Consider the following 22,828-nt stretch of genomic DNA (forward strand, 5'->3'; position numbering starts at 1 on the left):
TCAGCTTTAACTCTAACCCTATTCCAACTGTAGGCTTAACCCTAGCTCCTTAGGTTATCATAACCCTAAACCTAACCCTACCCCTAATCTTCAGCTGTAACCCTAACCCTAATCCAACTGTAAGCTTAACCCTAGCTGCTTTGCTTTTCATAACCCTAACCCTAGCTTCAGCTTTAACTTTAACCCTATTCCAACTGTAGGCTTAACCCTAGCTGCTTCGGTTATCATAACCCTAACCCTACCCCTAATCTTCAGCTGTAACCCTAACCCTAATCCAACTGTAATCTTAACCCTAGCTGCTTTGGTTTTCATAACCCTAACCCTAACCCTAGCTTCAGCTTTAACTTTAACCCTATTCCAACTGCAGGCTTAACCATAGCTGCTTCGGTTATCATAACCCTAACCCTACCCCTAATCTTCAGCTGTAACCCTAACCCTATTCCAGCTGTAAGCTTAACTCTAGCTGCTTTGGTTTTCATAACCCTAACCCTACCCCTAATCTTCAGCTGTAACCCTAACCCTATTCCAACTGTAGGCTTAACCCTAGCTGCTTCGGTTATCATAACCCTAACCCTAGCCCTAACCCTAATCTTCAGCTGTAACCCTTAACCTATTCCAACTGTAGGCTTAACCCTAGCTGCTTCGGTTATCATAACCCTAACCCTAGCCCTAATCTTCAGCTGTAACCATAACCCTATTCAAACTGTAAGCTTAACCCTAGCTGCTTTGGTTTTCATAACCCCAACCCTAACCCTAGCTTCAGCTTTAAGTTTAACCCTATTCCAACTGTAAGCTTAACCCTAGCTGCTTTGGTTTTCATAACCCTAACCCTAACCCTAGCTTCAGCTTTAACTTTAACGCTATTCCAACTGTAGGCTTAACCCTAGCTGCTTCGGTTATCATAACCCTAACCCTAACCCTAATCTTCAGCTGTAACCCTAACCCTATTCCAACTGTTAGCTTAACCCTAGCTGCTATGGTTTTCATAACCCTAACCCTAGCTTCAGCTTTAACTTTAACCCTATTCCAACTGTAGGCTTAACCCTAGCTGCTTCGGTTATCATAACCCTAACCCTACCCCTTATCTTCAGCTGTAACCCTAACCCTAATCCAGCTGTAAGCTTAACTGTGGCTGCTTTGGTTTTCACAACCCTAACCCTAACCCTAGCTTCAGCTTTAACGTTAACCCTATTCCAACTGTAGGCTTAACCATAGCTTCTTCAGTTATCATAACCCTAACCCTACCCCTAATCTTCAGCTGTAACCCTAACCCTATTCCAACTGTAAGCTTAACCCTAGCTGCTTTGGTTTTCATAACCCTAACCCTAACCCTAGCTTCAGCTTTAACTTTAACCCTATTCCAACTGTAGGCTTAACCATAGCTTCTTCAGTTATCATAACCCTAACCCTACCCCTAATCTTCAGCTGTAACCCTAACCCTATTCCAACTGTAAGCTTAACCCTAGCTGCTTTGGTTTTCATAGCCCTAACCCTAACCCTAACCCTAGCTTCAGCTTTAACTTTAACCCTATTGCAACTGTAAGCTTAACCCTAGCTCCTTCGGTTATCATAACCCTAACCCTAGCTTCAGCTTTAACTTTAACCCCATTCCAATTGTAGGCTTAACCCTAGCTCCTTCGGTTATCATAACCCTAACCCTAGCTTCAGTTGTAACCCTAACCCAATTCCAACTGTAAGCTTAACCCTAGCTGCTTTGGTTTTCATAACCCTAGCTTCAGCTTTAACTTTAAGCCTATTGCAACTGTAAGCTTATCCCTAGCTCCTTCGGTTATCATAACCCTAACCCTAGGTGCTTCAGTACCCCTAACCATAAGCGTAGTTACTGCTGTATTCCTTACCCTATTCCACTTGTAGGCATAACCCTAGCTACTTCAGTAACCCTAACCCAAACCCTAGCTTCAGCTGTAACCCCAACCCTATTGCAACTGTAGGGTAAACCCTAGCTGCTTTGCTTATCATAACACTAACCCTAACCCTACACCTAGCTTCAGCTGTAACTCTAACCCTATCCCAAGTGTAGGCTTAACCCTAGCTGCATCTATTATCATAACCCTAACTGTAGTTACAGCTGTAACCCTAACCCTATTACAACTGTAGGCTTAACCCTTGCTGCTTTGGTTATTATAACCCTAACCCTATCCCTAAATTCAGCTGTATGCTTAACCCTATCCCAACTGTAGGCTTAACCCTAGCTACTTCGATTATCCTAACCCTAACCCTTGTTACAGCTGTAACCCCAACCCTATTCCAACTGTAGGGTAAACCCTAGCTGCTTTACTTATCATAACCCTAACCCTAACCCTACCCCTAGCTTCAGCTGTAACTCTAACCCTATCCCAACTTTAGAACTAACCCTGGCTGCTTCAGTAACCCTAAGCCTAGTTACAGCTTTAACCCTAACCCTAATCCAACTGTAGGGATAACCCTAGTTGTTTTGTTAACCCTAATCCTAAGCCTTCGCTGAAAAAAAGCTGTTGGATTCACATGGAAAAAGTATGTACATCGGTTGCACATAATAAAGTTGTGTTTTCAAAAAAATAATAAACATCCATATATATTTTTGTTTCACCGAACATGACTTTAGGATATTATTTTAAACCTATTCTTTCATGTACAATATAGTCAAATGCAAAAGGTTTACCCAACGTGACTTTCTTATGTTATTTTAAAGCTAATCTTTCATGTGCAATATAGGGGCATGGTTAAAGATGACTTAGTGGGAGAGTAGAGTATAGATGTTGGTGGTTAAAGGTGAGTGAGATGGAGACTAGATAACAGAGGTGTGGTTAAATGTAAATCAGAGGTAGATTAGATAAAAGGAGTGTGGTTAAAGATGATTGAAAGGGAGATTAGATTATAGGGACGTGGTTAAAGGGGAGTAAGTGGGAGAGTAGAGTATAGGGGGCATGGTTAAAGGTGAGTTAGTGGGAGATATATAATCTATAATCTAATCTCCCGTTCACTCACCTTTAACCACGCCCCTATACTCTACTCTCCCACAAACTCAACTTTAACCACACCCCCTATACTCTACTCTCCCACTAAATAACCTTTAACCACACCCCTATACTCTACTCCCACAAACTCACCTTTAACCACACCCCCTATACTCTACTCTCACACAAACTCAACTTGAACCATGCCCCTCTAATCTAACCTCCAACAAACTCACCTTTAACCACACCCCCTATACCCTACTCTCCCACTAACTCACCTTTAACCACACCCCCTATACTCTACTCTCCCACTAACTCACCTTTAACCACACCCCCAATACTCTACTCTCCCAATAACTCAACTTTAACCACGCCCCTCTAATCTCCCTTTCACTCACCTTTAACCACACCCTTATAATTTAATCTTCCTCTTACTCACCTTTAACCACGGCCCCTATACCCTACTCTCCCAATAACTCAACCTTAACCACACCCCTATAATTTAATCTCACTTTCACTCACCTTTAACCACGCCCCTATACTCTACTCTCCTACAAACTCACCTTTAACCACACCCCCTATACTCTACTCTCCCAATAACTCAACTTTAACCACACCCCTATAATTTAATCTCACTTTCACTCACCTTTAACCACACCCCCTATACTCTACTCTCCCAATAACTCAACTTTAACCACATTCCTATAATTTAATCTCACTTTCACTCACCTTTAACCACACCCCCTATACTCTACTTTCCCAGTAACTCAATTTTAACCACACCCCCTATACTCTACACTCCCAATAACTCAACTTTAACCACGCCCCTCTAATCTAATCTCCCTTTCACTCACCTTTAACCACACCCCTCTAATCTAACCTCCAACAAACTCACCTTTAACCACTCCCCTATACTCTGTTCTCCTACAAACTCACCTTTAACCACACCCCCTATACTCTACTCTCCCACTAATTTACCTTTAACCACACCCCCTATACTCTACTCTCCCACAAACTCACCTTTAACCACTCCCCTATACTCTATTCTCCCACAAACTCATCTTTAACCACGCCCCTATACTCTACTCTCCTACAAACTCACCTTTAACCACACCCCCTATACTCTACTCGCCCACTAACTCAACTTTAACCACACCCCCTATACTCTACTCTCCCACTAATTTACCTTTAACCACACCCCCTATACTCTACTCTCCCACAAACTCACCTTTTACCACTCCCCTATACTCTATTCTCCCACAAACTCATCTTTAACCACGCCCCTATACTCTACTCTCCTACAAACTCACCTTTAACCACACCCCCTATACTCTACTCGCCCACTAACTCAACTTTAACCACACCCCCTATACTCTACTCTCCCAATAACTCAACTTTAACCACACCCCTCTAATCTAATCTCCCTTTCACTCACCTTTAACCACACCCTTATAATTTAATCTTCCTCTTACTCACCTTTAACCACGCCCCTATACTCTACTCTCCCACAAACTTACTTTAACCATGCCCCTATACTCTACTCTATTTATTTCTATTGTTTGGATGATGCTGAAGATTACATTATTAAGTATATACGCATAGCATGTGGTGTCAATGGCTTCCTTTTAAGGACCATTCAGGATTATATTTTCAGTAGTAAACTTGTGATCATTAATGATCATTATGTATTATCAGATATTAAGGAAATATATAAAGTTCAATCACTGACAGCAGTTGACAGCAGAGCTAAAGCAAATATTTTCTAAATTCAGCATGTTGTGTGGTCTCTGTCTCCCCCTGCTGCCCATTCCCCAGCACACATTCCCACTACACTTAGTACTCAGTACTCTCTGGTAGTTAATAGGAAGAATTAAGAGGCACCAGCAGAAACAGTTACCTGTTTACCGGGAGCCAGAGCACATAATCTTTTAGGTAGTCGGCAGAGTAGGGTTAGAAGCTGCTGACAATTCACTTCATTACATTACATTACATTACATCACATTTGGCAGACGCTTTTGTCCAAAGCGACTTACAATAGTCAAGTACAGAAGTAAAATAAGTTAAAGGTAAAACATATTTGGATAGGGATTAAAGTAGGTAAAAGGGAAATAATAGGATAGAGGAGTGAAGGAGGGTAAGAAGGAAATGAGGTTAGAATCCAGAGCCGGGACCAGGCCGCAGACAGAGAAGCTTAACCTTCTGCGAGCTGCAAAGAGACGTTACCAAGATACCAGTGTATTCAGACTGTGTCTGTCCCCCGAGTGAAACAAAAACATCAAAAAACTCAAACAGTCAATCCAAATAACTTAACTTATATTAAACAATCATATCCAGACTGTAGCACTAACACTTCAAGCCTACAGATTGGTTTACTTAACATAAGATCTTTAAATTCAAAAGCAGTTATAGTGAAAAAAATGATAACTGTTTAAAAATTCGATATTCTGTGTCTGACAGAAACCTGGATTAGGCCAAATAAATATGTATTATTAAATGAAGCCACCCCTGCAGGCTATAATTATATACACAATCCGAGATTGTCTGGTAGAGGAGGTGGGGTCTGCATACTTTTCCGAAATACCTTAGTTAGCAATCAGAAACACTATGATAATTTTTTACTTCTTTTGAGCCTCTTTACACCAGTATAATTAATCCAGTTACAAAAAAGAATGCATTTTCTTTAATTAATATCTACAGACCACCAGGGCCCTATCTACACTGTAAAAAATATGAATTGGCTCAATCTAACTCAGTCAAGTCATAATTTTGCTTTGACTCAGTTAAGTTGTGGATACATAACATTTTAAGTTCATTTAACTTAACTCAGCCAAGTTATCATTTAGATTTGACTCAGTTAAGTTGTAAATACATACAATTTTAAGTTTATTTAACTTTTAGTCAAAGCTAGATGATAACATGACTGAATTAAGTTGAATGAACTTAAAATGTTACATATTCATAACTTGAATCAGTTAGGTTAATTCAACTTAACTGAATTTTGTTCACACAACAAAAAAAATCTCAACAAATTTAGTATATTATTATTTAACTGACAATACTGACAGTGTAATATTGGGGCAGTATAGGATTAAACTCTCTAAAGAGTAAACTCTGTAGCTCAAAGCCAGCATACTGTGAGCAGTAGGAACACAGAATAAAGTTAATGTGCTCTTACAGCTCTACAAACAATGAGGCCTGGCAATCAACAAATATATTACATTATTTCATGCCCAGGATAAGGTAGCTTTGGGCAACAGACAACACAGAGATGGTAAGTAAGGTGGAGGCCACACCCAAATATATGGTAGCAGGAGCCTATAGGAAAGCTGTATGAACCAACACTGTAGAAAGAGCATTGACACCTGTAGTGACTAAAAATTGGTTAAAATCACATTTTTTCATTGGCTTAACAAACATTTTTAAAATTACAGGTTGAAGTTCTCTGAACACATTTTATTGAGTTGTACGGGCCGGTAAGTTCACTCAGCTTAATAATAATAGTTCTCCTGAGTAAAACACAGAATTACTTTTTAGAGTGTAGAGTGTTTAAGAGAATTTAGTGATTTTGTCACATATTTAGCAGTAAGTAATGATAAAGTGATTATAGTTGGAGACTTCAATATTCATTTTGAAAAATTGGATGATCCATTTAAAAAGGCATTCACATCGATTTTAGACTCAGTTGGTATTATTCAAAATATAACAGGACCTACTCATTACTGAAATCATACTCTGGATTTAGTTTTGACCCTGGGTGTGAGCATAGATAACCTGAATATTCATTTTCAAACCTCCGCAATTTCAGATCATTACCTAATTTCATTTAAATTACATCTCAGTCATAATATACGTACATCCCATAGCTACTCTGTAAAACGTTCAATTACGCCTTTTACAGCCCAACAATTTACTGATAAGCTTCCAGACTTATCAACTCTAATGTATTCTCCTATAGACCCAGTAGAACTAGACAAACTAAACAAATGTTATATGTTGTAGCTCCCCTTACACATAAAATAGAGAGACAGAAAAAGCTCACACCATAGTATTATAATCTTAAATAATAATAACTTAAATAATCAAACCTCAGATTCCAGCCATTCACACCAGCAGCGCTTTTATGGACTTCTTCGATGGTAAAATTGAAAACATTCAGGATAAAATTAAACAGATAAACAGCACATCCTCTCTTTCATCTGGTGTTGTCGATATAGAACAAAACCCTGTTACTGAAGTTAGGTTGGAAGTCTTTAACCCACTTCCACAGCTAGAACTAGAGAAAATGATCTCCTCTTCAAACAGCACAACCTGCACACTTGAAGCAGTTCCCACAAAATTATTAAAACAGGTACTACCAGATATAATTAAACCTCTGTTAATGATAGTAAACTCATCGATCACCCTAGGCCATGTACCCTTTAAAACCTCTGATCAAGAAACCATCTTGATCCTACTGTACTGTATAACTATAGACCTATTTCAAACTTACCGTTTATTTCTAAGATTTTAGGAAAAGCTGTGGCCCAATAACTTTGGCCCAGATCTATAAAAAAATAAATCTGGGTTTAGGCCTCATCATAGCACTGAGACAGCTTTATTTAAAATAACAAATGATCTACTTATTGCTGCCGAGCAAGGCTGTGTTTCTCTACTGGTACTTCTTGATCTGAGAGCAGCCTTTGATACAATAGATCATACTATCCTTTTAGAAAGATTAGAGAACATGGTCGGTGTAACCGGAACTGCCTTAGCATGGTTTAAATCGTACTTAACCGATCGCTATCAGTTTGTGAGGTTAAATGATATGTCTTCCAGTTATACTAAGGTAAGATATGGAATTCCACAAGGCTCTATATTACGACCGTTATTATTTACATTATATATGCTCCCACTGGGCAAAGTTATTAGAAAACATGATGTGAATTTTCATTGTTATGCGGATGACACTCAGCTCTTCATATCAGCCAAACCTGATGACAGAGTGAGATTAAAGAAAATCGAGGATTGTGTAAAAGATGTAAAATCATGGATGTCGCACAACTTCCTCCTTTTAAATAGTGATAAAACAGAAGTTATCCTATTAGGCCCCAAAATTCTAGAAATAAATGATCAGACTTAATGCTAAATCTGGCCGACTTCTCCGTCACACCTGGTTCAGCAGCTAAAAACCTTGGAGTTATCATAGATTCAGATCTAGCATTCGATAAACACATATCTAATGTTACTAGAACAGCTTTTCTACACATACGTGACATTGTCAAGCTAAGATTACTTAGATCACAAGGTGCTGAATTCAGAGCGCTTCAGGAGAAAGATTTTTCTCTTATAAAGCACCGCAACTCTGGAACAACCTTCCCGAATATGTTCGGGACTTTTTAAGTCTAGATCAAAAACGTACTTATTTCCTTTAGCTTTTGGTAATTAATGTTTTTCCCTTTAGATAAGGCTGCAGATTCAGGGGTTCATGGACAGAGGAAATTGTGGTAAACTGAGATGCTGGTGCTGTTGTTCTCCCACTGCACTCAGTCACTCAGGTTTGTGGACGGTGGAGTGGGTGGATGCCAGTGTTTCAGGGAGCCTCCGTGTCTATGTTACCTTCTGGCTCTCTGCCTTTAGTTAGGCTGTTTTATTTAGATCTGCCGGAGTTATTTGCCACATTCTGATAATGTTTTATACTCTCAGTTTTACATAAATCCAGTTAAAATTAATTCCATCTCTCTGCTTTCCTCCGAGTTACTGACTGCCCACCTGTCTGACCCGATACTGATGGATGTTGGACCCTCAGGCTCTGATGTCTCCTGTCTGGCCAGACTGATGGAAGTTTCTGGAATTCAGCCCTTCTCCATCACCCACCACAGATCAGCCGCCCATCATCCAGTTTTGCAACATACCTTGGACTAGCTGTTTAAATAAGCTACATGGAATGAACCACTAGCTAATATCACCTTGGCTTTCCAGGACACTCAGGGTTCCTCAGTGTAGCGTTAACCACAGCTAGCCATAGTGGAAATCTAAGCTTACTGTAAATAAACATAATTTACTTACCCAAATAAACAGTTTTCAGGGAAAAAATCTATGTAGAGTAACATCTAGAACTCGCTTGACTTTAAAAGAAAATGTTTTTTTTTTTTAAGAATTACAGTTTTGTTTTAGCTTAGCTTTACAGATCTGTGGCGAGACCTGCTGAAATAGAAGGAAAACATGGCAACACCCCTTGTCCTTACTAGTGTCGCATAATGCGCCTTATAATCCAGTGTGCCTTGTGCATGAAAATAAACCAGAAAATAGACGATCATTAATAGTGCACCTTATAATTTGGTGCGCATTATGTTGCAAAAAATATAGTAACTATGAACCCATATTGTAAAGTTTTACTGACTTTTTTTAAATATCTAACTACAGTGAGTAAACATACACATTTCAATGATGACTTATTATAAGTATGGTTTTGGTTATTTTTTGTTTATAATTTAACTGCTGCTGCTGCTTTTAAGGTGGATCAGAAAAGTTGCAGAAAAAAAGACTTGTTTAACTAGTTTTGTAGATTTTGCTACAATTAGAAAGAGTAGAGAGCTAACGCCTCTCTCTTTACTACAAAACTACAGCATGCCTAGGGGCTGCTGCCCAGAATCTGCTGGTGTAGAGCTGCGTCTGGCTCACCGGATATGCAGGTGGTTGATGATGCCTGTTTGTGTAGAAATGTAATATTTCTACAATGTATATTTTAACTCTTCCCCCACATGAGGGAGCCTGAAGCACTGTACACCACAGGCTACAGGAATACAGGAAACCCTAAGTGCACTGAGTGCTGCTGGTTTCATAAAGGCATCTCACCAGTAACTTTTCTTAGCTGGTTGAACAAACATCACACTGAACACTCTCCACCAGTCACAATTCTCCTAACACTTATATGCTCTATAAAACTGGCAAATTATTAGATCTTGCAAGATTTATACCACTTAGTAAACACTGTTTTGTGATGTGAACATCTAACAGCTTTAAATAGTTTAAGAGCACTGCAGTAAAACAGCAGTATTTTTCCTATTAGCACCAACCATTTTAGATTCAGAAGATTTCACAGTATCCCATAATATGTCTATGTCGTGTTTAGTACACCAAACCTTTTAACAGCAATTTCACAGATGAAAATTTCAGTTATATAAAAACATTAATGTAACCGTTACACAAGTTTTTCTGTTAATTATAAAAAGCTTTACAGAACCAATTTTCACAGTTAAAAACATGTAAAACAATTTCAGAGCTGAAACACGATTTTCACTGAAACTTCCCTGGAGTACTGTCTGAGAACATTTGCCTGCAGTTGTTATGCTGCATCTTTACATTTTTAAAGGAAAGTTGCTCTAATCCAACTGACATTACTGGTCAGGTCAGTGCTAGCGACTCTTGTTTCAGCGCTCTCGCTGTCATCTGGCTCTGAAGTGAGTTCTATGATCTTTGGTGAGGGCAGCCGGGTGGGTGCACTGATGGAATTAAAATCCCCAGCTCTATATTGAGAGATAACTTCCTGGGCAGCTTCTGAAACACTTTATCATCATCCCTGTCACCACAGTTATCTTGTTTGTGTCTCTGTCTCACAGACTTACATCTGTGTTTTGAGGATCTTTTTTATGATTTTAGGATTGAAAATGCTGCAGTTTCTCTATATAGAATGTCTTGTTAAGAAAGGGCAGCATGCTGGTATGAGTGTCTCCATTATGCTCGATGCTGAGTGACCTTCAGCCCCGAGAGGCACGCAAGGAGTGTTTAAGCTGCAAACACTGGCATTCACTGGCTCCTGTCCACTGCTTTAAACCCTTCTGTGGGTGGGGTTGCAGAAGGGCCAGGGAGGTCCTGAGCTGTGTGGTCATCATTCTTGATGGATGTCAGAACACCTTATCCCTAACTGGAAGGCCAGAATTCTGCAACTTCCGGTAATCGCTTTGGAATTTCTCAAGCCTATAGGAGAAGGAAGTGCAGCCAGGGTTAGAGGGAGAGGGAGAGATAGAGAGGAATAGGGATGAGAGAGGGAGCAAGGGATGGAGGAATGGGAATCCTGAAAAATGAATACACTGTATTGTAGACATGCCATTAGGAATTCCTGGCTACTTTCAGATATTCCATGCTCATGAACTGTGTCTGTGTTCCATGAAGAGGAAATCTCTCTAAAGATCATTGTAATGTATGGTATCCTTCTTGGATGAGACCACTAGGGCTATTTTAAAGAGCTATCGTGTAACAGCTGAATCTGTTACTTCCGCTGGCACCAATGCCATTTAAAATAATGACATTTTTATTCTGGTGCCAAGATAAAGATGGGGTGGGGCTTGATTTATTAATGGTATTAGCATGTGCAAACTATTTTTAAGGCTGTTTATCAATCAATCAACCTTTATTTTGACAACCCTCATTTTTAATGTAGACGAGCAATTACAAAAACAGGGATTAAAATGACAATAAAAATAATAACTAAATTTTATCATTTTAAAATAACAGTAAATAAATATAAAAATACAATTAGATTTTAAAAAATATTATATTTAAAATATTATATTTAATTGATAAGAAACTAAGCTCAAAAGAAGATAAGATTAATATAAAAAACAGTTAAAATTAAGCTAAACTAACTTTTACATAATACTATAAAAATATAAATGAACTAAAAAAATTAAAACAAAAATAAGAATAATAATAGTAATAAAAATAAAAGAAAATCAAAATAGTACAAAAAAGAAATTAATCACGTTCAAGACTAGAAGTAAAAAAGAAAAACAGGCAGAGTAAACAACCAGCAAATAGACCGAAAAGGGCTATCAAAACAAGTTCAAACTACAATAAAGACAAACAGGAAATACAAGCACTCAGTATGTTCTTAATACATACAGTGGCCCAAACAGACAAGTCTACAGACACAGGTCAACAGGTGTGACTGATTAGTGCTCAGGCGACAATGAATAAGGAAGAGTTTTGTGATTGGTTGTTAGAGGCAAGGGATCAACTGGTGGACTATGGAAAACAAAGTCTCTCTCGTTTTATAAGAGAGCCAACAAGACAATAATTATAATTCTCCAGAACAATCCACACTTTGAATGACTTTACAGATTAGAATAAGATTTACATATTACTGATTCAACTATGTTACGTAATTAAAAAGAATAATATTGGTTTGTTCTTTAAAATGTACTTTAAACTCAAAAGTTTGTCAGCTTAAGTGTTTTCAATGGCTTTCATCCTATTGGGTTTACACACACCGGCACATCCTATTCAGTGTCTCTCGATGTTTGTATTCATATCTTTGCAATAGCGCAGTTCAGAAAATGATCTTCTGCCTTTCACTGTGTCTGACTGGTGTCTGGCCTTGTCTTGAATAAAACTGACCAACAGACAGTAAGTAAATCACAAAAGTCCTAATCTGTTGTAGAATTTTGGATGTTTTTAAATTCAGCCTTCCAGTGAAATTAGTTTCTTTGGCGAGGCAAAGAATCAGGTGCTGTGTCTTTCTCATTACCTCATAACTCCAAGTCACGTATGCTAATAGATGTAAACAAAAGAGCAGACCAAATAGATTCAGCAACAATTATATAAAAAAAAAAAAACATTTCAGCATTGTACGGTGGCTTGCAAAAGTATTCATACTTTTGAACTTTTTCACAGATAGGCCAGAGAAAAAATAAAAGCAGGGTTAGGTTATAATAAAAACATATCCCAAGCTTTGAGCATCCCAAGGAGCAATGTACAATCCATCATCCAAAATGCAAAAGGGGTTCTACAACCTCAAACTTACCTGGTCAGAGAAGCAGTTAAGAGGCCCCTTGTCACTCTGGAGGAGCTGCAGAAATGCACAGCTCAGGTGGAAGAATCTGACGACAAGATAACTGTAAGTTGAACACCCCACAAATGGCAGGAAGAAACCATTGTTGAAAGGAAGACTTCAGAAATGGTGTTAGCAGTTTTCCACAAGCCACATGGGACTCTGCAAAGCATTCCCTCTGTGTAACATGGTGGTGGAGGCATCATGTTGTGGGGATGCTTTTCTACAGCAGGGAAATGTATTGGACACTGGAAAAGACATTCAATAAGCCTAAACATACAGCCAGAGCTACAGTGGAATGGTTTAGATCAGAATAATTATGTATTATAATGGTCCAGTCAAAGTCCTGACCTTAAATCCCATTGAGTATCTGTAGACACTCTCATTTCAACCTCGCTGAGCTTAAGTTATTTTGTAAAGAAGAATGAAAAAAAAGTCTCTAGATGCACAAAGTTGGTAAAGACATACCCCAAAAGGCATGCAGGTGTATCTGCAGTGAAGTATTCATATAGGGGACTAAATACTTTAATACATTTTGAAAACGATGTATAATTTTTGTTCTATTGCCCAAAATGTTCATAAAATACATTTAAATTTGTGTTTGTAAGGTGACAAAATGTGAAAAATATTTTTGCAAGCCAGGGAGGCAGGTAAGTTTGTGGACAGCAAAGGGTTAGTGGCCTGCAAATGTCCATTTCCGTCAACACAGATGTCCACATGTCAAAAGCATCCCTGGTATGTTTAGAATCTTCTTGTCTGACTTAACGGTAACCTTTAACCCTCAGGAATCACAGGACCTATGACCGAGCTCTTAGTGCTGCCAGAAGTGGTGCTCCTGCTACTTTTTTTTTCAGAACTGACCTGGCATCAGTTTGGCCCTGCCACCTCTAATCATAAAGGCTGGCATTTAAGGAAGAGAAAGCAGGTTTTGGGTGAGCCTTAAATGGCTTCCTGCCATGTTCTACTCCTCTCTTCATGCTTCACTCCAGAGACTGTAAAAAAGATGGCGCTGTGTCGCCACTTCCATTCATTCAATGAAAATGAAGCTAAAATCTTCCTCCATGTTGGCGATCCTAAAACCCGAGTCTGCGCAGTAGAGTCCAGAGGAGGGAGAAAGACTGTGGAGAGACAGCCTACTCATTTAAATAACCCCGCCCCTGAGGGCTGCCTCCACCAAGCTCAAACAGTCTATGGTCCCACCCATACAGTCATTGGTCCCACCCCGGCTAGGTTTAACCCAGCCCTTTTACAATAACCACAACTTTTTGAATAGAGCTGAATAATGTTTTAAAAAACAAATTCTGTAGGGATATTAAATATTTGACACTATAAGCAGAGGTTACACTAGCTGTTGCATTTAAATAATGGAGGTAGAATTACAGGATATATGAAAAAAACGTGATTGAAAGTTGTCTGTTTTGCTATTGAAACCTATGGGGATGGGTGGAGTTACACAGCTTTCTGCAAGCACACCTTTAAAAAGCTGCACACAGCTTTTGCAGAAAACTAATTCTGAGGCACATGAGCAACGTTTCACATTTGAAGCTTGTGAAAGGTATTTTTTTAGATTGTATTTGAAGCTTCTATAATAACATACATTTAAACATACAAAAACTCTTGCACCCAGAAGGAATCATCTGACATGTATTCAATTTGGTGGGCAGGTTTGAAATGCAAATGATTGTATTAAATTATATAGGAGAATGAGGTATTTCTGCACCTGACCACATAATGCTGTCCCATTGCTCCTTGTGCTGTTGTGATGGTAGCATCCTTCCTCTCAGAGAAGAGTTTAAAGTATTTTACAGCTCTTACAGGCCTAACCAAGAGTACATATTTTTCCAGCTCTTTCTGCCTTAATACAATGAACAAATCCTGATTCATTTTGAGTTGTTATCCTCTAAATTTTAAGGTCTTGCTGAATCTCCTGGTTTTCTGGTTATATCATTAATAAACATCTTCTTTATATATGTATATGTATATGAAGAGTTTGATTCCAAAACGCGATAAACGCCATTTTTAAAAAAATTAGTTAGAGCCAGAATCAGAATGTTATGTGACCACTCTTGAAAAGCCAATATTCAATTTTTATCAAAACGCCACATCCGCCGTGTAATACTGCCCTGTTTTCTCTCTTTCTTTCCAAAACGCGACAAACGCCAGTCTTGTTTTCCCGCAGAACGCCACATCAGTACAGTACAGTCAATCACAGTGCAGCATTCCAGGAGCTATCTATTGTAAACACGCGCCCTGTTGAGCCGGCCGGTATTTCGTGTAGCCTACTTTCACTTTCGTTTTTCACTCTCAAAGTCCGCGAAAATGAACGGTTTTGATGGTATAGAGGAGCCTGTTCGTGAAGCAGTTATTGAAAAAAAGAGAAAGCCATCAAAACAGTCTCATGTACGTGAAAAGGTAAAGAAAATGAGGCATTCAGGAGGGGGGAAATGCCGGCTGTCATCTGCAGTTCACACACACACACACACACACACACACACACTATACACACTATACTACACCACACTACACTACACTACACTACAACTACTACAATTTTCCACTTTTTCGAAAAGAAATGTTTTGAAATTTGTGTTTTTAGGCCCAATGGTTAAACTATTTTATTCAGATGTACAATTTACTGTTATTTATTATTGTATTTTGCACATTATTAGTAAAAAAAAAATTCTATTGATGGCAAAGGATATATAAGACATTTTGAAAAAAAAATTGGCATGGATTTATTGCGTTTTGCGAAAAAAAACCGAATTATTTTTAAAAATAAATCTTTAAATATTAAAATCTTGATTTGATTTTTTTGCGTTATTTTAACCTTAGTATGGTATTTGATAGTTTGAAACAGAAAACAGTGGTTTTCAGCCTACCACTTTCTCGCTAAAGAAAACTCTTTTTTACACAAATTGATAAAAATGGATTTATACCGTTTTGGAACCAAACTCTTCATATGTATGTACACTGAGTAAAGAAAGTATTCAGACCCCTTAAAATGTTGTATTATTTGTTTCATTGCTGTCATTTGCTGAAATACAAAAAAATATATATTTCTCATGAATGTACACTCAGCACCCCATCTTGACAGCAAAAAACAAATGTAGAAATTTTAGCAAATTTATTAAAAAAGGAAAACTGAAATATCACAGTCATTAGTATTCAGACCCTTTGCTCAGTATTTTTCAAAAGCCACGTCTTTGTTATTTTATCTGTGTGCTTAGGGTCATTGTCTTGTTAGAAGGTGAATCATCAGCCCAGTCTGAGGTCCAGGGCACTCTGGAAAAGGTTTTCTTTCAGGATATCTCTGTACCTGGCCACATTCATCTTTTCTTCAATTGCAACCAGTCATCCTGTCCCTGCAACTGAAAAATACCCCCATAGCCTGATGCTACCATCACCATTTTTCACTGTTGGGATTGTATTGTGCAGGTGATGAGCAGTGCCTGGTTTTCTCCACGCATACCGCTTACAATTAATGCCAAAAAGTTAAATCTTCTTCTCATCAGATCAGAGAATCTTAGTCTCATAGAATCTTCTCGTAGTCTGGGAGTCCTTCATGTGTTTTCAACTAATGTTAATTAATGTTTAAAACTGTACTAGAAACACTATAATTAAACACAGACTTACAAACATTTATTCATTTGACAGTTTACTCCCAAACCTGTTGTACATTTGTGTTTTCAAATGAGCATAACGTTATACACTATACTGTCAGGTGAAAAAAAAATGAAATTATATTTTATAGATCAGTATCCAGTTAAGGGCAGTTTAATTCTGTAAATTGTGATCTGACTTGTTGAAAACTGGCCTCATGTCCAAGTTTTTTCCTTAGCCTTTGCTTAAAGGCAGCCTAGCATAGCATTATCTAAAAATAGCAAGCAGACAGACACATGGGCTGTGACTGAAATGGCTCCCTATTTACTAGTTAGGGCACTATTAAATATGTCAGCCATTTTTCTTTGAGTGTCCGAATCGTAAGGGGGAATTCTAACGTGATTTTGAGGGCACTAAAAACTCCCATAATGCATCATGTTTTTTAGTAAACATTGCTGCTTACTAAGCGAGCTAAATGTGTCCCAAAATGCATTGCGGGTCTCGCTACTCAGCAACAGACAGCCGAACAAAAGGAGCGGACCAATTCACTGGGTAAAACGTGTTTCAAATCCGCCAGAAAACCACCCAAACAGCTGATGTTCATCATATTAACAAAATTACAGGGTTTATTCCAACATGATCTTAAATACAATAACTTAAATATTTTAAATATCACTAATTGCAAAAAAACAATATTCTAATGAATTTATCTGCATGTTTGTATGGTGTTTTGTGCATTGTATTATAGGACACACAAACCAAAGAAAGGTAAATACAGTACATAAAAAAGCTGGCAAGCAATGAAATAAATAAATACTCATATTCGGTGTACGATGTTAATTTCAGGTTTTCTTTATGTAGTTCAATAATGTGAGGATTATCTTTTAAACAGCATAAACATACAGTCAGATAAATTACTTCATGATCAGCTCAGAGCTTCACTAACTTTAACTCAGAGCTCAGTTCAGTGTGTTTGTGGAGTTTTAAACACGGCTCAACCCTCTTTCCTGTGTGTGTTTATGCGACCGGTGCTGGTGCATGATAATGATGAGGGAGTGTCCGAATTCACTCATGTTTTACTTAGTGAACTACATAGTGTCTCCCTAAATAGCGCTACACTAACTGACTGGAGATTTCGGTCACAGTCATGTCCGAACCTGATGCTCGTCACCTCACTAGAAGAGGATGTGTTTCTATTCTGTAACTTTTATAATTCATGAAAAAATAACAATCTAAAATAACAAATAACAAATAAATCCACCTAAAACACTATTTAAAAAATTGTGATTAATTTAATTTAAAAAGCGCATTTGTTACACAAAGACAATTATACAGTTTAACAAGCCACATTAAACATGCTGTTCTTATATTATATTATATTATATTATATTATATTATATTATATTATATTATATTATATTATAGTATATTATACAAATAATATAAAGGTAATTTTTTTTATGTAGGTACAAGTCATAGGTGGTTAAGATGTTTGTCACTTTCAGAGAATTCCCTTTAAAATGTCAGATTTAATGAGACTAACAAACAACAACCCATTAAACTCTATCAGATCTGGGTGTGATTGTTAAACTGCAGGGTCACAGGTAATTTGTGAAGTGATTTCTCTTGGTGAGTGCTGTGCTCTGGTGCTGTTACTATATTATACTTTTTTTATAATGACGGGAGCAGCTGGAAAGTTCTCATTGGTTTACATGCTTAAAAATATCAAATAAATACATAAAATATCCACTGATCTGGTCAGAACACCAGAGTTAGCAAAGTCAGATCCAGAAAAACTACAGTTCTTACATCACTTTGAATGTGCTACAGTTTAACTGTCCCCAGAAAACAACTTGAATATGTAGAGATTTCCTCTTTAAACTCTGAAATGCAAAGTGAGAAAATGTGTTTTATACAGTGTCATTGTGCCTCAAATCATCCAGTGAACAAAGTATAAACAACTGAGTTATGCGTTATATTTGGATGTTTATTATTAATATTAATCTGTTAGTATTTACAGTTGGTAACATAAACCCCATATGAATAAAATGCATTCAGTTACATATATAGTGTCTGATTTGCATATCTGGCTAAGCAATAACTATGCATGTTAAAATGTTTTCAAATGTTTTTCTAGATGGTTATTGTACAATATATGCATTATCATGTGACTAGACCATAAGTATGGTCATCATAGTCTTTATAGCTCACACATTTAACATCTGAACATCAATAAAAGACTTGCAAAGAAAGTCACAATAAAGTAAAGTCAAATAAAAATGCCATAGTCTTCATGCTAAAATTCTGTATCTTCATTTTTGCTGTATCTTTTTCCTTCTTCTGTAGTCTATAGCCTGTGTTTTGTGTTAGTGATGTTTAAGCTAAACGAAAAAAAAAACATTAAAGCAGTGAAATGTAATTGTAAGATTTTTAAATTCACAAAATTAAACAAAAACATGTAAAATGCAAAAAATCACCATAATGTTATAAAATGAATAATGATAGTCAAGCATTAGTATGTTTTTCACTTTATATCAAACAAGCCCTTTCCTGTTCTTACTCAGTAAACCCCGACTGCATGTGTGGATGTGTATAAGCAACACATTCAGACATTTTTTTCACAGCACTGTGGTTTGTTTGTAGAAGATCCCAAGGCATATTAGGTTGAAATACATTTTTAACATTTATTATTAACAATCTTGTATGTGTATACTGTTGTTAGTAATAGAGGTATACAACCAGATTACCAGCTTACAGGTTTTATACAGCCTCTACAACAAGTGAGAGCAAGCAGAAGTTAAGCAAAGGTTTAGACACCCCTGATCAAAATACATATTGTATAGATAAATGTGTGTAAGAGAAACAAATATATTGACCATTTATTTTTTTAATTTAACATATTAAATGAATTTAACAATTTTATATGTCTCTACTTTTGCACAAAAACATATTTTTTTACATTATTTAAACAAAGCCAACCCAGAAATCAATACCGATTTCTAAGCACTATATGGTGCTCCGCATGATCAGCCAAACAATCAACAAACATCTATTTTCTGGTCTATTTTCATACATAAGGCACACAGGATTATAAGGCGCACTATTGGACACTTGAGTTTAGTTAGCCGCTAGGTTGTAAAATCTGTAATGCTAAGCTAAGGAAACAAAACTGTAATTCTTAAAAATATATATATTTTAAAGTTAAACGAGCGCTGGATATTACTCTATACAGATTTCTCTCCTGGAAACTGTTTATTTGACACTTCCATTTATTTACAGTAAGCTAAGATTTTCATATTTCCAGCCGCGGTTAGCGACTAATGCAGCCAGACAACGCTATACTGAGGAACCATGAGTGTTCCGGTAAGCAAAGGTGATATAAGCTAACAAGCCACGTAGCTTGTTTTAAAATAGTAAACATGCAGGCTACAGGCTGATATACTCACTTTTTAATGGTTAAATATCTAGCCTTTAGTGAATGGAAAAAGACCTAGCACTTAGCGCAGTTAGCGGCTAATGCTAATACTGCTAGGGAACTAAACTGAAACTTCTGCATAAGTCTGTACTTCAGCCGAGTGGCTTTACTGCTTCTTACAACCTGACTGGTAGAATTCATACATAAGGTGCTCCAGATTATAAGGAGCACTGATAAATTTAGGGAAAATGAAAGGATTTTCATTTTGCAACAAAATACGATAATTAATCTTTAGAATGTGCAAAAAATTCTCTGTAGAGGATGTGACACCTAAAAAAAAAAAACATGCTATTATCCTTATATGAAGTCATTTGTGTGTGCGCATGGTTGTGTGTATTTATTTAGTGAGTATTTCTTTCTAGGTGTGTATTCACCTAGAAACAGAGGGGGTTAAATTTTAGCAGTAGTTGTTGTCAAATGTTAAGATGTTAAACTACAATAAATTGAAAATAAAGTGTTTTAAAAATGAAAAAAAAATGCATATTTTATGCAGACAAAAATAAATCGCCTTTTAGCACCTTTAAGCTCTCCAGTGTAGTATCAAAACTATTCACAGATGATAAACCTTTTATCACATTCTCTATTTGTATATCTGTTACTACTCAGAGCAGATACAGTAAAATTAAATGTGATCTGAGCTTAAAGAAGAGTCAATAACACTCTGACTCATATAGAATATAGCTATATAGAATCACTTTCATACTCTGGTTACAGTCAGTTTCTTCAGTTTTCAAAGGAATATTTAAGCATAAAAAATTGTTTCCACTTTTTCTTGATATAACTAAGACAGGTCTGCAATCTAATATTTGCATATACTACAAGGCCAATGTAGAAAAAAATTAAATAAAAAAACAATAATCACCAAAATCATTTATGTGAATATGAACCGCTTCTCCCAACCTACTTTAACCATACTCAAAGCTGTGTTCAGAATCGCTCTCATTACAGAAACAACAACAAACTCTATAATTCAATGCAGTGGTGATACCAGAGGTACAGAGTGACGCAAACAAAGACTGGTTGTCGTTCAGTCGTCCCCTGGGCAGTTCACTATGTAGCAAATGCTACATAGTGAATAGTGAATGAGATAATTAGATAACTCTGAACACAGCTCGTGTCTTTCTAGAGGTAGTGCATCTTTTACATTAAGTCATAATGAACCTAGTTGTTCTGTGATATTAAAATGTTTATTTAAGCATTTACAAAAAGACTGTTAACTTCCAGTGTTTAGCAACTCTTGCACTGAGATAAAGAAGCAAATTGGCACATGAAAATACGACCTGGATGAGATTAAAACTGCATACACTGATACATGATACGCTGATACATACATGATTCTGTGCCTTTTTCAGAATCAAATTAACTTGACATTCCATTATTTGAATTCCCTTTAGGAAGCCCTTGAAGCATTGAATTCTTATTAGGAAGCTGCAGGTGTCAAAATATAACTCAAAAAAGCTGTTATCGTGCTTTAGGATTAATAAAAGCAATGAAAGATCCATGCACTTGCTACACAATAGACTCTCTCAGATTGTCCACATAAGCTGAAGACTCGGGGGCGCTGAAAGGAGCAGAGTGCAAGATCACCTCGCTCTGCACCTCTACAGAGGGGATCTTTCCCCTTGCTTTTCCTGCTATGTCCCTTTTCTGTAGGTGAAGAATGCTTGCAGGAGGAAGCTCCTCCACAGCGTGATCACCGTACAGCTGGCTCAGTTGTTTTGCAACCATTCCTACTTTCTCTGGAGGCTCCTCGCCTTTCCTTGTCAAATCAGACTTTTCTCTGAACATGTAAGAGGCTTGTTTGAGAGTGCGCTTGAGCACGTGCTTACGGTAGGCTCTTTGGATGACCACGGCAGCCACCTCCTCCTGCTTGCGCCGAAGAGTGGTGGTTATTGGCTCGTAAGACACTTTGGATGGATTGTTGGCCATGAATTTCTCCTCCATGGTCGCTTTGAGAGAGTCCATAGCCTCAGACTCACCAAGCACTTCAGCTGTGAGAGCCAGCAAGATGTCCAGACAGTGGATCTTGTCGCCTGGTACCATGGGGAGGTCCATGGTGATCAACTTTATCGTGTTTGGCTTGGGAATCCTCAGTGGGTCCTTCAGCGTGTCGCAGAAATCAGACAGAGAGCTGTAGGCAATGAACTGAGAAGCATCCGGGTCGAACCTTTCCCAAGTCTCATAGAACATCTCAAAGTCATCCTCGCACAAGGGCTCGCCACTCTCCTCAGTTGCCACGTTGAAGTTCTCCAGGATAATAGCGATGTACATGTTGACCACCACAAGGAAGGATATGACAATGTAGGTACAGAAAAAGACAATTCCCACTGCCGGGTTCCCACAGTTACCCCTGACGTCCGAGCCGGGGTTCTGGATATCTGGATCGCAGTCAGGAGGTGCGCTGTTAAGGATAGGGGACAAGAGCCCATCCCATCCTGCAGAAGTCGTGATCATAAAGAGGCATATGATGCTGTTCCCAAAGGTTTCAAAATTGAACATGTCATCGATGCCCATTTCTTTTTTCACATAGGCAAAGTTGGACATGCCAAATATAGAGAAAATGAACATGATTAAAAAGAGGAGCAGGCCGATGTTAAAGAGAGCAGGAAGAGACATCATGAGAGCGAACAACAGCGTCCGAATGCCTTTAGCTCCTCGGATCAGACGCAGAACACGGCCTATCCTGGCAAGCCGGATGACACGGAAAAGGGTGGGTGACACAAAATATTTCTCAATGATGTCTGCCAGCACTATGCCTGTGAAGCAAAGAAGCAAAACATATTGTAAATGTACTCTTCCTTTCAAAACTCTTCAAAAGTTTATCAATCGCTTTTTTCACCAACTGTTCCTGAGAAGAAATCACTTCTCCACTTATGCTGTTTTCATCAAAATACTGACATTTCTGAAAGTTGGATCCATCATTTTAAGAGTAGAGCTGCAAACAATTCTGCAATTTATATACAAATTTGCCGTAGACTTTCTGTTTGT

At 37.8% G+C, this 22,828-nt stretch overlaps 1 protein-coding gene across 1 annotated transcript in view; it reads right to left on the bottom strand.

Moving 5' to 3' along the window:
- Window positions 1-18,331: 18,331 nt before the first annotated feature.
- The window catches only part of scn4ab (sodium channel, voltage-gated, type IV, alpha, b), a 40,414-nt gene continuing 35,917 nt past the window's right edge, over window positions 18,332-22,828 (bottom strand). Inside the window, exon 26 of the mRNA XM_049475884.1 lies at window positions 18,332-22,596. Within this exon, the coding sequence (XP_049331841.1) occupies window positions 21,350-22,596 (1,247 nt within the window). The 3' untranslated portion in view covers window positions 18,332-21,349. The remainder of the gene's footprint in view (window positions 22,597-22,828) is intronic.

The sequence above is a fragment of the Astyanax mexicanus genome, chromosome 3 (genome assembly GCF_023375975.1).
Source record: "Astyanax mexicanus isolate ESR-SI-001 chromosome 3, AstMex3_surface, whole genome shotgun sequence".
NCBI classification, from domain to species: domain Eukaryota; kingdom Metazoa; phylum Chordata; class Actinopteri; order Characiformes; family Acestrorhamphidae; genus Astyanax; species Astyanax mexicanus.